Below are 14,424 nucleotides of genomic sequence, written 5' to 3'. Positions count from 1 at the left end.
GCAGGGAGTGCGTGCACCAAGAGATGAGGGGCGTGTCGCTTTTCTTTAAACACGCGTGTTTTTTTTCTTCTGGCGCGCATTGTGCCTGCTCGACGCCCACTGTACGAGTTGCTGAAGCGTGAGCATGGAATGACTGAAGATGAGTGAGTCTGACCGTTTTTCTCTAAATGCTCTTTTCCATTTCTCCTTTCGTTCTCTCGTTCTCTCTTTCGATCGATTTCTGCTCTCGAATGTCTCTTGCCTATTTTCTTATATATATGTTTTGGCGTGTTTGTGGAGACACACAGGTGAGACAACAAAACTCACCCTTCTTTTTCCTTTCGCCGCACGACACCATACCCGTCTTTTTCATACATCTTCCTCTTTTGAATCAGCAAGGGTGCCACTGCTTCGAAAACGTCAAACTTCGGTTGGCGTGCGCTTTCCCAATCGTCTCCAAAAAACACGTGTACACCGGAAAAAGGGACCTGTGCGGCTGTATTCTGTTTTGACCGCAGATATCTCTCTCTCTATGCAGATTCTACACCCACAGATCAACACACCCCGCAGAAACAGAAAACTGCCTATCAGTAGTGGCGGGGTCTTTCTTACATCCCTTTTGTTTCTTTTATCCCTCCCTCGTCCATGTTCCGCTGGACGGCAGGCACAAAAGCACGTGCAGATCGCGCGGCGAGGCAACACGGTCTCGGCGGCGGTCCTGGGCGGCTACTTCTCGCTTCTCGTCCTTTGCACACGGCGCCGCGTTCCTGCGCTTCTCCGTTGGCCACCAAAGCGAAGGCAGAACCACGACGTGCACCATCAGGAGCTCATAAAACCGTGTCCGACGATTTGCACGAAACCCGCTCAGAAATTGCTGCGGAAACAGAGCGTGGAGCACCTGCCGAGGAAGCCAATCGAACCCAGAAACAAGCAACATCTGATGTTCTTTTCACAACGACAACCAGAGAGTCGCAAACCGCAGTGGATGCCGCCGCTTCTTTGCCTGAGGTGCAACAACAGATAACACCACCTCCCACCGCCGCAGCATGCCGACCTCCTTCGTTATCAGAAGAGCGACACGACGAGACCCTTTGCTCTCCACATGCGAGCACGGCGACGTGTGTTTCATCCCCCGTCCTAACGCTGCCTCTGTCTCTTCCGCCGTCTCGCTCCCCACAAGCACCGCCTGCGAACGCCGCAAAGAACGGTCAACCCTTTGTGTCGCTCTCCTCTCGTTCTCACGCAGACCGTCTTGTCCGTGCGATGATGAACGCAGCGCAGAATGAAAGAAAACGACGCCGCGGCCACGATCGTGGTAGCCACTCCCACCACCATTCTCGTGTCGCGGACTTCTCAGGAAAGACATCTTCAATAGTCAGAGGTGATCCAGTAGACGGAGATGCGAGCGAGACGGATGTTTGCAGTGTTGAGCAGGGAAGCAGCAGTCGCAGCAGCAGCGTGGCGCACTCGTTGGCGTCGGAGACGGCCATGGACACCTACGGTGTGCTACAGCGGCTACGACAGCGGGTAGAGGCCGAAGAACGGCAACAGCACCGCCTGCCTCACAGTGAATCCATTCGGCCCGCCGAGACGGTGCGAGGTAAATCGCACCGGTACGCCACGAAGCAACACAATCGCAACGATGCGCCGCTTCAAGCCACCAAACATTGTAGCTCCATCCGTGGCAGCACGTATGCGGCGCCTCCGCCAGTAGTGTCGGTGGACTGCGTATCAGTGCAATTACCCTTGCGCGGAAGAGCACAAACACCATCTTATGCAACAAGCTCCTGGACGACTTCCACGGTGACGGCAGCAGGATCCACATCGTGCCCTCGCGTGGAGGGACAGCGACGGCGTCCAGCATCCTTCGTATCGTCGCAGCAGCAGCCGGCGTCTGCAAACCGCGTAGACGGCGTTGCTTCCGTGAAAACGTGGTGCAGCCGCAGCACTGGCGGCCGAGGCGAATGGACCTCCATCCCCATTGCTCAAGGAGGAGCGTCGTGGGAGGCCGGGGTGGTGGAGGTGGCGGTAGACGCTCAGCACCACCACCGCCCCGAACGCGGCAATAACGTCAGCTGCAGCATCAGCGAGTGCGGTGAATCGGTTGTTCCGGTGGATATGTCGTTGTTCCAAGAGGCTGCGGCCGTGAGAACTGGCTCGTTCTCTTCTGACCCTTTCAAGGAGATGGGCAGCTGTCCGCCCATGTGTTTTCCGGGGGGGACCGATCAGCTCAATAGTACGCGCGACGCGCCATCAGTGAACCACTTTGACTTTGATGACCGGCCTCTTGACTGGTCGCCGCAGCAGGCGTCCGCTTTCCAGGACGCATCACATTTCGCTGGGAAAGGTAGACAAGGCACACATCTTTGGGCAATGCCGTTGGCGGAAGCGGAGAGGTGGGCCGGCGGCGCTTCTTCCTTTTCGCCATATCCCCCTACCCGCGACGCCGTTTCTCCTGAAGCGATACCTAGCAATTGGCCCTTGCCCCCAGCAGCATCCACTTCAGCAAAGTGTTTTGCATGGAATACGGAGCGGGGCGCGGCGGCGGACACTCCTGGTTTGGAAGTCGCCTTTCCATACCCGCACACCGTCAATCCTGCCTGTACGCCGCCTTCAAGCTTTCTGTGGCTGCCGTCCTCCTCCTCTCCGCAGAATGCGAATACAGCCGACGTGTGCCGGTACGAGAGTAGGGAGTTGCCTGAGTATGGCGAAGCGTGGCCTTCAGCCGCCGCAGCACTCACCAGCGCTTCTTCTCGTGGAATTGCTCCGTGGGCACCGGCGCCACCTCGTCATGGCGCACATCCGCATCAACGCCAGCCGTGGTTCTCTCAGGACCACCCACCTCAGCCACAAAAGAGAATGTCCCCTTTTCCTTTGTTTGTGCCGCAGCCCCAACACAACGCACCGAATCCCACGCAAGCTCGTATCACCGGCCGAGCAGCGCAGCGTGGCGGTGTTGGCCAGCAACGACGGCAGCAACGTCAAGCGCCGCCGCGTGCGCTAAATGGGACGACGGAGCGCTGCCGCCGCTTTTGGGAACGGTGCCGTCACCCACCAGATGTCCACCAGCCGCACCCATCTCCGTTTGATTGAAGGACAGATCGTCCCCATTACTTTTTTCCCCTGACTGCTGTTCGTCGAGGTTCATCAATCCGTCATGAAGCAGCACTCTCAGATGTAATATCTCTGTTGTACCTTTGCTTCTGTTTATCTGTCCTTTTGTCTTCTTTCCCATTTGTTTCCCCCGCTCTTGTAAAACTCATCGTTGACCACTGTTGTCTTGCCTTTAGAACCTTAATTCATTGGATATGTACGCCTCTCACACACGCACACACACACGCCTGTGAACGCCATATTCCAATGTTTCCGAAGAAGAACCATTTCGCTTTCAACTAACAAAAGGACTACCGCCACCGCCACCACCACCACAACGAAGAAGTAAATGCTCAGTGAAAGCACCACGTTGAGTGGTGTGTTCTTCGTTTCTTCAACGGGGGAGATGAAAGATGCGGCGGCAACGAGGCACGACGGCAAGCGTATATATATACTTAAAACTCCTCTCCTGGCTTCATTATCCCTCTCTCCCATTTTTTTTTTTAACGCCAACATTCAACTTTTGCAAACTTAACTCATTTCTTTGCTTGCACCTAAAGGAGTTCACCCCCAAAACACGAACGCTGCTACACACTACAGTGACGTGCTGCTGTTATCTATCTAGGTCGTTTAGCGCGACAAACACAGAACAACGAGAAACAAACGAATCTCGACCCCTCACAGTAAGCTGAACGTTGTGGACTCTAAAAAACCCACAAAGTGTTTTTCTCTTCTTTGCGATCTATTACGCAGTTCTCTTTCATAACTCGACGGTTACATATATATCCATTGAGGTGCCATCTTCGTTTTATTGAGGGGCATCTGGCTAATTAGAAACGGTTTAGCTCGCCTCCCGATTAAACCACCCACTGTTGGCGTCTTAACTTTCTTTTGTTGTTGAAGCGCTTTTCCAGTAGAACGAACACCCCCCCCAAAGCGTCTTTTATGTTAAATCTGTTCCTCTCTCCAACACCTTTTTTACTGTTTCCCATATCGCATCCATCAGATTGTCTTGAACTTTTAGATTGACCGTTTCAGATAAAAATAAAAGGAAACGTAAGGAGGGCAGTGCCACCTTTTTCAGCAAGACGACATTTGATTCGACATCACCACTTTTTTCTTCTTTTCTTTGTCCTTTGTACATTGGCAGAATTTAAAATCAGGCAGAACAGGTATAAACAAAATACAGCAGCTCGAAAAAGCTCGTCTCTCTGCCTCGTCGGTTTTTTTTTTGAGGGTTTTGCGTCCGTTATATTTCCGAACCGTGTTCTTGTTTTTTCTTTCTTGGCTGCATGCGCGATTGATATGTATATATATTTAAAGAGTGCATATTTGTTTGTCTCAGCGTTGGCAACTTAAGGAAGGGCGTGAGTCTTGGCGGTTGGCTTTACGTCGCCAGTGTCGACTCCATCGCTACAGATACCTCCACTCGAACATTCACATACGTATCTTTCCTCAGGTACTACCGTTGTTTTTCACATCACCACTTAATCTTGCTTGCAGCACCTCCATCCCCCCCCCCCAAACCGCACCTCGACCTTCACCAAAGAAGACGTCGTCCTCTCTTTACCTACGTAATCTCGCATAATTCTCTTTTCACTTTTAGGCCTTCTTTCTTCGGGTTGTTTGTTATGTTTCTTCTGAAAGTATTCTTACGTTGCTTTTATTAAAATAAATCAGACAAGAGGACACAAAACACCCTACGAAGGAGCGAAACTCTTTGCCTTTTTTTTGGTTTGACCTTACACTCTCGGCTTTGTATTTGGTTTCGCATACGTTTGTTTGGTCCGTTTTGTTGTCCTTGAAGTGCCGCTTGTGACTGTGGCGTGCTTGTTTGTTCATACCTATATATACACATTCCACTACCTACTTTTCATTTTCACCTTCCTCTAATCCAACAGCAACAAAACGGTTCTTTTGGTTTTCGGTTACCTTCCCTTATTCATTGAAAGCAATAAAAAAGCTTCTTTTGAGTGTTCTTCTTTCTCTTTAGAAATCAGTGCTTTTGCCTTTTTCTCCCCTTTCTTGCTTGATGGCAGCGGAGCAAGACGGTCGTACCTTTCTAAAACAATAGATGAACAAAACGGTGTTGTCAGTCCTATAAAACATACCTTTTCTCTTTTCCTTTGCTCTCTTGGTACGAGGTGCGTGCACTGGCGACACACGCACACACCCCTTGGAAAAAACCTTTACAACCGTGCTCCCTTTCAACATACCTGTGCGACCTGTTCTCCCATCACGCCTTACGTTCCAGCTCAGGCTGTGGTAGCCATTTCTTGCGGTTTGATTGTTTTCCCCTCTCTCGGTGGTTGCACTTATTATTATTAGTATTATTGTAAAAAGGCTGAACTGGAAAGAGGCGAAGTTCAGAGGAGCTAATTCATTCCAGGAGAAGGCATATACAAATTCTCTTGTACTACCCGGAGGCACGCGTATCGGAAAGATAGGCGTGCAGCCAACATTTGTGGTGTCTATTTCCCTCTACAAAAACAACAGCAAACAACAGAAATACAATGGATGCCTGGTTCTCCTACGTGTGCAAGCTGAGCGAGCTCATTTTCGAAAGGAAACTGGAAGCGTACGAGGATGCCTGCGCCGCGCTCCTCCTATCCGCCGTCGGCGTGCGTGAGACGGATGACGCAGCAGCGGCCGGCAATTCGGGGACGGCGTCCAACACGGCGGAGACGCCCCTCTTCGTTGACGCCGCCTCCGCAGAGGCAGTGACCTCGCCGTCCACCAACGCGGAGGCGGCAGTCCAGCCAAAGTCAGAGAGCGTCGACGAGGACACCAGCCAGTGGAGCACCGAGCGTGGCCCGACACCGAGTCTGTGCACCACTTCCCCAACATCGACAAAAGAACTGACAAGTGAAAGCGGCGCGGACTTCACCACACCGGCTACGACGGGAGCAGCCGCGGCCGGCGTCTCACCCGTCCCACCGCCACGGGACTCACCGTCCTTGGCCTCACCCGTTGAGACGGTTAGTGCGCTGTTGGACGCTATGCAGCTGCGAAAACCGCTCCGGACCACCCCCTCGCGCAGCCACTTCCTGGACGACATTCAAGCCGAGGCCTCGGTGGTGTACCAAGACCTGGAGGAAGTCTACGCACTCCGGCCGGGGGACGTGTCAGCGGCGCGGAGGTCCGCCGCGCACCCACACTCCGCGCCTCTCCCGCCCCCAGATGAGAGCAGTAGCAATGTCGGCCCGTCCTGCCGCCCACAAGCTCGACCATTTTCTTCCTCTTGTGCGGACGGTGAGGGCATGGCGACGTCGCCCCCAACGCTGGAGCATCAGCTGCTCTACGGCGAACTCACCTCCGTCGGCGTGCGGCAGCTGCAGGCAATCAGCATGGCCTCCGTCTCCGTGTCGCGCGAGTATCTGAGCCACTTGCAGCCACAAAGCTCCGGCTGCGGTACGACGTCGCCTGGCCACTCATTTGGTACGGCGAACGGCCGCGGAAGCGACACTTACGGTCACGGCACGGGTTTGCTGGTGGCCGGCAACGTCCCGCGAGGGGCGGTTGTGGTGGGCGTCGACGTGGGCTGCGGCAACGGCCGGCTGCTCTTTGAGTGGGCGCGGCTCGCCACCGCGGCGTGTCGATGCCGGCCAGAAAACCTGCGGCGCCGCTCGCACGCGGAGGGCGACGGCACCCCGCTGGCCGCCTCGCCGAGTGCGCTCAACAACGGTGTGGCCGGCGGCACCTACGCGGCTGCCGCACGCCGCGTCAAGCTGCTGGCCGCTGCACTGGCCCCGCTCGGGGTGCATGCGACGAACGTAGTGTGGCGTGGTTGGATGGGCGTGGGCATTGAGATGGTCCCGTCGCGCATACGTGTCGCTCGCCGCGCGCTTGTCCCCCATTATTTGAATCTGAAGACCACCCTGCTGGTCCCTTCCGGTGTAGCGACGCAGGATGGACAGCGTGAGGGTCCCGTGTCTTTGCTGGATGCGACGGCACCCGAGGCCATCGCCATCTCCGCCAGCTCCAGCTCCTGCAGCTGTCCTGCCTCACCCGCATCTACGACGTCGACGTCCATTATGCGCACGCCCTCCTCTGTCGGATTCTCCAAGTCCTTCACCACGCGCATCCCGCAACCGACGGCGCGTGTGCTGCTCTACGAAGGCGATGCCTTGGCCCCCGGCGTGCTGTCCAACGCCACGCTGTGCCGCTTCCCGCACTTCCCGCTGCTGGGGGACCCGCTGACGTTGTCGCGCGCTGGGGGGTGGGCGCCGGCACGGACCCTCGACCTCGTCAACGGCCTCGGCGGGGAACACGCCAGCAGCTTTGGCAGCTCGCGCTACCTCACCGCCGCCATGAGCGCGCCCGGGATGGGCGGTGCTGCTACCTGCCCCCACCCGACCGCCAGCGTCGTGGCTGCAGGTGCGGCGCTGAACAACGCGTTTCTGAACAACGCGGTTGCGGGCGTCCACGGCCGCAGGGGCGGTCCTGCGTCCGTGATGGAGATGAGTATGTGCTCCGTCACGTCCAACACCAGCAGCACCTGCTCCACCCGCGGTGGATGCTCGGCGAAGCACAACTTCTACCGACTGTGCCGTGTCGAGAAGGGACCGTCCCTGACCGGCAGGGAGGACCCACACCTCGTGGTCTTCTGCTGCGGTCTGGGCCTTGAGGAGTCGCAGGTATGGAAGCTGTGTCAGCGGCTGGAGGACATACTGCTGGGCCGAACACCGCGGACGACCTTGCCAACTCGACGGACCTCGGCGGACGGTCTTGCGTCGTCGCGCAACATGAGCGAGGACGAGGCTGCCGTACCGCCGTGCAGCGAGACAACTCAGAATGAGCCCGCCGACGCGGCGGCCTCGCCGTTGGCCGGCACCACGACGTCGATGTTTTCAGACGACAACGGTGAAGTGCTGGAGGAGATGGCGCGCGGGTTTGGCCGGCAGCTATCCACGCCGACGACGGCAGATCCTTTGCAGGAGTGCATCAGTAGCGGCGTCGCATGCGACACGCCGACGTACCGCCACTGGGAAAGCGTGACATGTGTGCTGCTGCTGTGCCCGATGGACGTGCTCGCCACCGCTTTCCCGCTTTTCCGGTACGCCACCCGCATCTACACCACGCAGGAGCACCCGGTCGCCGCGGAGGACACGGCGACGTTGCTCGCGACGGGCAATCGAGCTGATGGCACTGCGGCTCCGTATGTGATGCGCGACCTCCCAATCAGCGATTCGCCGCAGGATGCGCACGTTGCCGGCGCCATTCAGGAGGGCGACATATGGACGACAACGTTAGAGACGACATGGATGAACGCGGCCCCGGCGTGGGTGGTGCGCTTCCGTTTTTAGGCTGCGAGCAGCACGCGGAAAACGCGCACGCAAGAACAAAGCAGTTCATCTTTTCTTTTCCTTTTCTTTTTTTTTCTCAACAAAACGGCCGGAAAGGCCAAACGCACGGATTCCAGAAAGAAAAGCTTTCTTTTTTCCTCTTCATCACACCTATTGTTGTTTTCGTGTCTTGGGCCTTATTTCCTTTTATCCCCAAAAAAGTGTACGTACTATATTTAGCCTGGTGGTGTGTTGTTAGCGCTGTGTCTTTGGAAGCTGAAATCGTACGTCCACGGCAATACGAACTTTCTCCCCCTCTTCTCCTGCTCTCGTCGTCGATCTTTTCCCCCTCGTTCGCCCCACCGCACCCGTTTTTTTTTGTTGCGGCGCTACTAATATTATTTGTTTCCTGGACATTTGAGCTATACATATGGAGGTTGAAGTGCTTCTTCTTTTCGTTTGTTGAACCGTGCAGTCGTCGTGGCAGCCCCAAGCTGCCCAACACGATCCTCTCTTCGAAGAAAGAAAGCTTGATCTCGTAAAATTTGTTCCTGTAAGCGAACGGCCCTTCTACACCTCCTTTTCTTTTTTTGGGCTTTCGTTTTTTTTTTTTAAATAGGGGTTGTGTGGAAGCATTTCCCGTCTATGAAAATAATCGATACCTGTAGAGATTGTGAAGGGCCTGTGCTGATATTTAAATGAAGACAACAGCGTCACACGTGATGATCGGGAGTAAAGCATGAAAAGGGTAGCAAGGGTGGCGATTAGTGCTAAGACGGGCGGAAAAAATGACACTAAAAAGAAGACAGCAGCAAAAGCAATGACTCGCGGCATCGCCCGCAACTCTCCTGTACAAGAGTGCTACGCCTTCACTTTTCTTTGAATTACGTGGCTTCATGGAACCTTTTTCTTTCTCCATTTATTTAATCCTGTCAGAGCCGGTTTTCTGCCGCGAGCGGAAATTCAAGGGAAGCTAAATTGACGTTTTTTTTTCTTTGGCGCCTTCATGCCGCGCTAGATATATGTTTCTCTTTCAAGGTTGGTGAGCGGCAGTGAGTGGCGTGCGGATCAGTATTTCATGTTAACCGTGTAGTGTGCCGCTCAAGTGTCTTTAAACGGCTTTGTTCATTTTACCATCACAACGACATGTAGTCAAACAAAGAGAATGCCAAGAATGCAGGCCAATCGCTTCAGCGGCGTGTCAGCTCACAGATGCTGCCCGCATACACACACCGAAGAGTTGCAGACTAAAGTCGAATGCCATTTGACGTGTTGAGACGACGGCTAGTTGAGAAAAAAGATAAACGCGCACTGAGGTAGGTGTGGTTATTTGTGCTGTGTGGTTCGGCTTCTTCCTCTTGTTTTTCTTAGCCGTCTGCCGTCTTTCTTCGCTGTGCTTATTTCACTTTCACTGTATGCGCCTCACATTCCATATATACTTATGCATTCTGGACTGATGGACAAGACCGCTTTCGAAGACCAATCGAGCAGCGAAAGCGGTGTTGCTACCTTCATATCCGTAACTCTTGTCGAACCCTTCCCCGATCTCCAACTGTCTTCTCACACACTTATTTACCCTAGTTTTCTAGCAGCAGGTTTCTGGTGCGTCAAAGAAGGGTAAAACGATATACAGCTGTTTTCTGCCCATCACGCGCTGCTCCTCCGCTTTGTGAAGGCGCCGATTTATACATATCGAAGCAGAACGAAGCGAGTGTTACATAGTAACAAAACAACAACAACAACGGAAAGAAGAAACATTCCAAACGGCAGCCGCCTTTTTTTTCTTCCTCTTCACTTTTTTTACATATATTTTGTTCCATTCCTCCACTTTCTGATACACAGCAATGAGCTCGTCAACTTCCTCTTCGACAGTTAATGGGAGCAGCCGCGGCCCTCAAATCATCGCCGCCGCCGTCACCGCCGCCGCAGCCCTCGGCGCAGGACTGACGTATCTGATGCTGTCCTCCAGCGGCGGAGTCGGCACCGGCGGTGGCCGGCGCGCGTTTCGCTCCGACTCGGCTGTGGAAGCTCCCCGGCAGGCCATCGCCGAGGCCCTCGCGGCGATCCGCAGTGGCCGGTGCACGACCTGCGGGGAGCTTGTCGCGTTTCTGCGCGGCTCGCCCACCGCCCCGGTACCGGCGGCTGCCCGGTTGGGGGTGCTGGAGCTGCAGCTGCCCTCGCAAAAGTTGCCGCCAGCGAATGCCTTTCTTGTGCGTGTGCCCTACCCTATCCTGCATTACATCGAGGTCAGCTACTTGCCAGCGGTGCGTCGCCAGCTCTCCTCGTCCGCTCAGCAGGAACAGGCGTCAACGAAGCCGCCGGCGTCGCTGCGGGTGGAGTGGGAGCTCTTTAACCAGCTGTGGGGCTCTGATCTTGTGCTGCGCCGCATGGGCGTGGAGCGGGCGAGCGTCTTCGACAACGACAACCGCAGCCACCTCAACCTCCTGCAGCAACTGTGGATGGCGACAGGGAAGCCGGCAACGGCGTACAACCGTCTCGGCTCTCAGTGGAGCGCGCTCGGCTTTCAAGGCGAGGACCCCGTCACCGATCTGCGCGGCGGCGGCATCCTCGCCCTGCGCCAGCTCGTCCACTTTGCACAGGCGCACAACACCGCGTTCCGTGAAATGATGGCGTACAACGAACGCATCCAGCGCGAGAACAAGCACAGCTGGTACCTGCTCGCCGTCGTCAGCATTCAGCTCTCCACGCAGTTGATCCTGGAGCAGGACCACCAACTCCACCTGCCGCACCTGGAGCTCATCTACGATACCCTGCGACAGGGTGCCGCGGGCGATGCCACGGCGAAACTGACGGCGCGACGCGCGCTCGCGGCACAGAAGAACGTATCGATGACCAACACCAGGGCCGAGGACACCGCCGCCTTCTGGGAAACTTGCGCTCCCCTCACGAATGCTGAGGCTGGCATGTTTGCCTTGCATCACGCGCTGCTGCTGCACTTCAAGGCGTGCTGGGAGCGCGACGAGCCGCACGTGATGGAGTACAATACCTACATGCCCTCGAAGGTCTTCGCCACCTTCTTCTCGCCAAGCTGGAAGGACACCATCCTTTCTGCGTAGATCTTGCAGCGGCTTGAGATTCTTTTTTTGATTGTGGTGTAGATTTGGTGTTTCTGTTGAAGTGCTCTGAATCAACTTGTTGGCGTTTCCTTTCTCTCTTCTTTTTTGTTTACTTATATCACAGACCGCAACTCGGCGCTATACACCATTGGATTTGTCTGCCAATGCTTTTCTCTTCGTCCCTTTTCGTTATTTATCAGTTGATGATGTCGGGCTGCGTGTCGATTCTTTTTGTTTGTTTGTGTGGCGCAGCTGCGTATTTGTTTTTTCTTCTTCTCCCTTGTTCGTTCTCCCTTGCGTGCCTTTTTATTTGTTTCTCTTCTTCACGGTGCTGAAGCGCTCAAGGTGTATGGAATGCTCCGATAAGCGATCCAGAGCCGCCAAACGCGAAGATCTGCATCGACACCGGAGAGAGCATCCTATGGCTCGTGCATTAAAGTTCTCACCATCGGCTCAAATAAGCAATAATAAAAAAGAAACAAGACATTTTTTTTGTGTACGCAGCACCGTCCTCGCTGTCACCGCCGCCTCGCATTCCTCCCCCTCTTCTTCCTCTCCCCGTGACGGCAACGTGCGAAGCGTCGCTGCCACCGCCTCTGCCTCAACGCATCTGTCTTTCAGTTTCTTCCTTTCCCCAACTGTCCATCCTTTTTTCTTCTTCTTATATTCCTGTTTGCAATGGTCACCAGAAAACCGAAACAGCGGACACTGATCAAAACGCGTGCGCCAGAAACTCGCAGCCTCTTTTCTTTATCGCTGCTTTCGTTTTGACTTGACCGTAGTCAGCAGTGAGCGCTGTTGGGGTTCTCTGTTTGCTTGCCATCTTATGCATTTCGTGTGCAACGCGTCATTTGTCGCCATTTGCACGTGCGCTTTGTCTCCTTATTTTTTCTTCAGGTAAGTCGAAGGAAAGGAATAAAAGAAAAAACACATCTTTAATTTGCCAAAAAGGAAAAGATGTCTCATCTCAATCCAAACGCGACAGAATGGAAGCCGACGGGAAACAACGAGCACGGCATGACCGACTTCGCCCTTCCTCCTGCTACAGTGCTGCCGGGTGAGAGGGAGAGCGACGAGCCGTCTCGCGGGGCCTCGGCTGGCACACCGCCGGCCGCCTCAGCTGCCACCGCTGCCGCTGCCGCTGCCTCTAGTACCCCACCCTCGTACATTCCGAGTTACATGACCGGCGGCGACCCAACCATCGCCGACGAGCTCGCCAACATTGACTGGGAGGCGGAGTTCAAGAAGTTGATGGAGCTAACCGGAGAGTTGATCGATCGGCAGCTAAAGGGGCTCGATGGTGATGAGGTGGCGGGGACGGCGCATAATCCGAGTGGTGGCTTGACGGCCGCCGCTGCTGCCACCACCTCCGCTACTCCGAATGTGACTGCCGGTGGAGCTGCCGGGGAGGCGAAGCCAAGCGCGGTGCCGCTCCCCACAACGTACGCCAGCGCCGTCAAAGGTGCCGCCGTCGCAGCACGCAAGCCCACCACGCTTGGCGTCGCCAGCACCAGCAGTGCGGCTGCGGCTGCCGCAGCGGCCCTAGCAGACGTGGACGACAGCGCGAGCACGGCGCTTACCATGGCGACAACGAAAGGGGGCACCAAGCACCACTGGAAGAAGCTCACCAAAGCCCAGCAGCGGCAGGAGCAGTCGCAGCGCAACGCCTTCGAGGCCTTCGCCAACGCGTTGCTGCACAGCGTGTCACCTTTCATGGCACCGCTGCGTGAGAAGTGCAAGACGTCGCTGCCGCACATCAAGGTGGATCAGCGGTTCGGCAAGAGCGGCCACCCCGAGACGGCGATTGCGCAGTTCATCGTGGCGCCGCTCGTCACGAACTACCGACCGCGTCACTTCCACGATGTCGCGCCGGGCGAGTTGATGGAGTTCCACTACGACTTCTCGTTGGTGCTGCAGACACTGCCGTCCGCGTACGCCATTCACATCGGCTACGGCCCTACGTGGAAGCGCTACGCCGTCCCTTACTGCTACGTGGCGTGTAGGGAGTACCGCAAGGAGGTGCTCGCGCTGTGCCCGGAGGAGACACCCAACTCGCGCTCCGAGGCGATCTACGAAGACGACGTTGTGAAGGATATCACGGACCTGCTGCTAAAGCGGGGCGAAGGTCTGGAGCTGCTAGAGACGATGTCGTTTTGGGAGGCCATGCGGAAGCGGGTCGATCTGTACCCGCTCTACGATGCCTTTGCAAGCATCTTCCAACCGTTGGAGAACTACCAGGTGGAGATCATCGACATCCGCGCCGTCCCCTCGCGATTTTTGGTCAAGACGTCTCGTCTCGCCGTGGAGGCGATGCCGCAGCCGGTTGTGCTGGACGAGGACGTGACCTGGGACGAGTTGCCCGAGTACTCTCGCGTCATTGTCCAGGGCGGAGGTGCAGCCAATAGTAGTAATAATAATTCTAGCAGGGGAGCCACGAAGGACGGCACTTCAGGTTCGGCCGCAGCGAACTCAGCGAAGGGCTCTGCTACGCCGACACCGGCGGTGGCGTCGACGGCTGCCATCGCTGGACGTGTAAAGGGTAACGCGGCGCCGACTGGTAAACTGGCGAAGGCAGCGGAGGGCAACGTGTCGTGGCAGATGGTGGTGCCGCTGGCGTTAAGCGGCGTTTGCGTTTTGACAACTGTAGCTCTTGTGGTGCTCAAGAAACGGAAGCAGTAAGGCAGGTCTTCTTCGCTTGAAAAAAAAGTGTTTTCGTTCTCGGCAGTTTTCTTCTGTGAGGGAGAGACAAACAAGCATACGACTCACCCTTGCCTTGCTGTTTCACGGATCACCCACGTTTGTCGCTCTCAATTTAATGGTTCTTCTTTTGCTAAACATGTTTGTTTTTCCTGTAACGACGAAAACTGCCACTCACACGCGCATCCACGCAGCCATTAACACGCTAGCGCTTCCAAAAACACGAGAGCCAAGTTGACGGCGTGTATACGCAGTGTTGTGCCGTGCACATACACCGTAGCGTCCGTTAACTT

The 14,424-nt window shown here is 55.6% G+C and overlaps 4 protein-coding genes across 6 annotated transcripts; all 4 read left to right on the top strand.

The window, feature by feature from the left end:
• Window positions 1-278: 278 nt before the first annotated feature.
• On the top strand, window positions 279-3,072 carry ABB37_09457 (hypothetical protein; the record flags this gene model as incomplete). The annotated part of the gene is made up of 1 exon (XM_015808929.1): window positions 279-3,072. The coding sequence occupies exon 1, from the start codon at window positions 625-627 to the stop codon at window positions 3,070-3,072; it is 2,448 nt and encodes an 815-aa protein (XP_015652642.1). The 5' UTR covers window positions 279-624.
• A 559-nt stretch (window positions 3,073-3,631) lies between these two features.
• ABB37_09456 (hypothetical protein) lies at window positions 3,632-8,378 on the top strand (the record flags this gene model as incomplete). The annotated part of the gene is made up of 1 exon (XM_015808928.1): window positions 3,632-8,378. Exon 1 carries the CDS (start codon window positions 5,586-5,588, stop codon window positions 8,376-8,378), a length of 2,793 nt encoding a protein of 930 aa, XP_015652641.1. The 5' UTR covers window positions 3,632-5,585.
• Window positions 8,379-9,937: 1,559 nt separating this feature from the next.
• ABB37_09455 (putative mitochondrial engulfment and cell motility domain 2) lies at window positions 9,938-11,434 on the top strand (the record flags this gene model as incomplete). Of its 2 annotated transcripts, none has more annotated exons than XM_015808927.1 (1): window positions 9,938-11,434. In XM_015808927.1, exon 1 carries the CDS (start codon window positions 10,202-10,204, stop codon window positions 11,432-11,434), a length of 1,233 nt encoding a protein of 410 aa, XP_015652640.1. In that variant the 5' UTR covers window positions 9,938-10,201. The 2 variants fall into 2 exon arrangements, with proteins under 2 accessions (XP_015652640.1, XP_015652639.1); XM_015808926.1 differs by having other exon boundaries at window positions 9,946-11,434.
• A 688-nt stretch (window positions 11,435-12,122) lies between these two features.
• On the top strand, window positions 12,123-14,113 carry ABB37_09454 (putative mitochondrial hypothetical protein; the record flags this gene model as incomplete). 2 transcript variants are annotated; one of them, XM_015808925.1, is made up of 1 exon in its annotated part: window positions 12,123-14,113. In XM_015808925.1, exon 1 carries the CDS (start codon window positions 12,392-12,394, stop codon window positions 14,111-14,113), a length of 1,722 nt encoding a protein of 573 aa, XP_015652638.1. In that variant the 5' UTR covers window positions 12,123-12,391. The 2 variants fall into 2 exon arrangements, with proteins under 2 accessions (XP_015652638.1, XP_015652637.1); XM_015808924.1 differs by having other exon boundaries at window positions 12,136-14,113.
• Between the last annotated feature and the right edge of the window lie 311 nt (window positions 14,114-14,424).

Source organism: Leptomonas pyrrhocoris (genome assembly GCF_001293395.1).
Source record: "Leptomonas pyrrhocoris isolate H10 chromosome Unknown, whole genome shotgun sequence".
NCBI lineage: Eukaryota > Euglenozoa > Kinetoplastea > Trypanosomatida > Trypanosomatidae > Leptomonas > Leptomonas pyrrhocoris.
The sequence above is the reverse complement of the archived record's forward strand: the minus strand, read 5'-3'. Positions and strand labels throughout refer to the sequence as shown.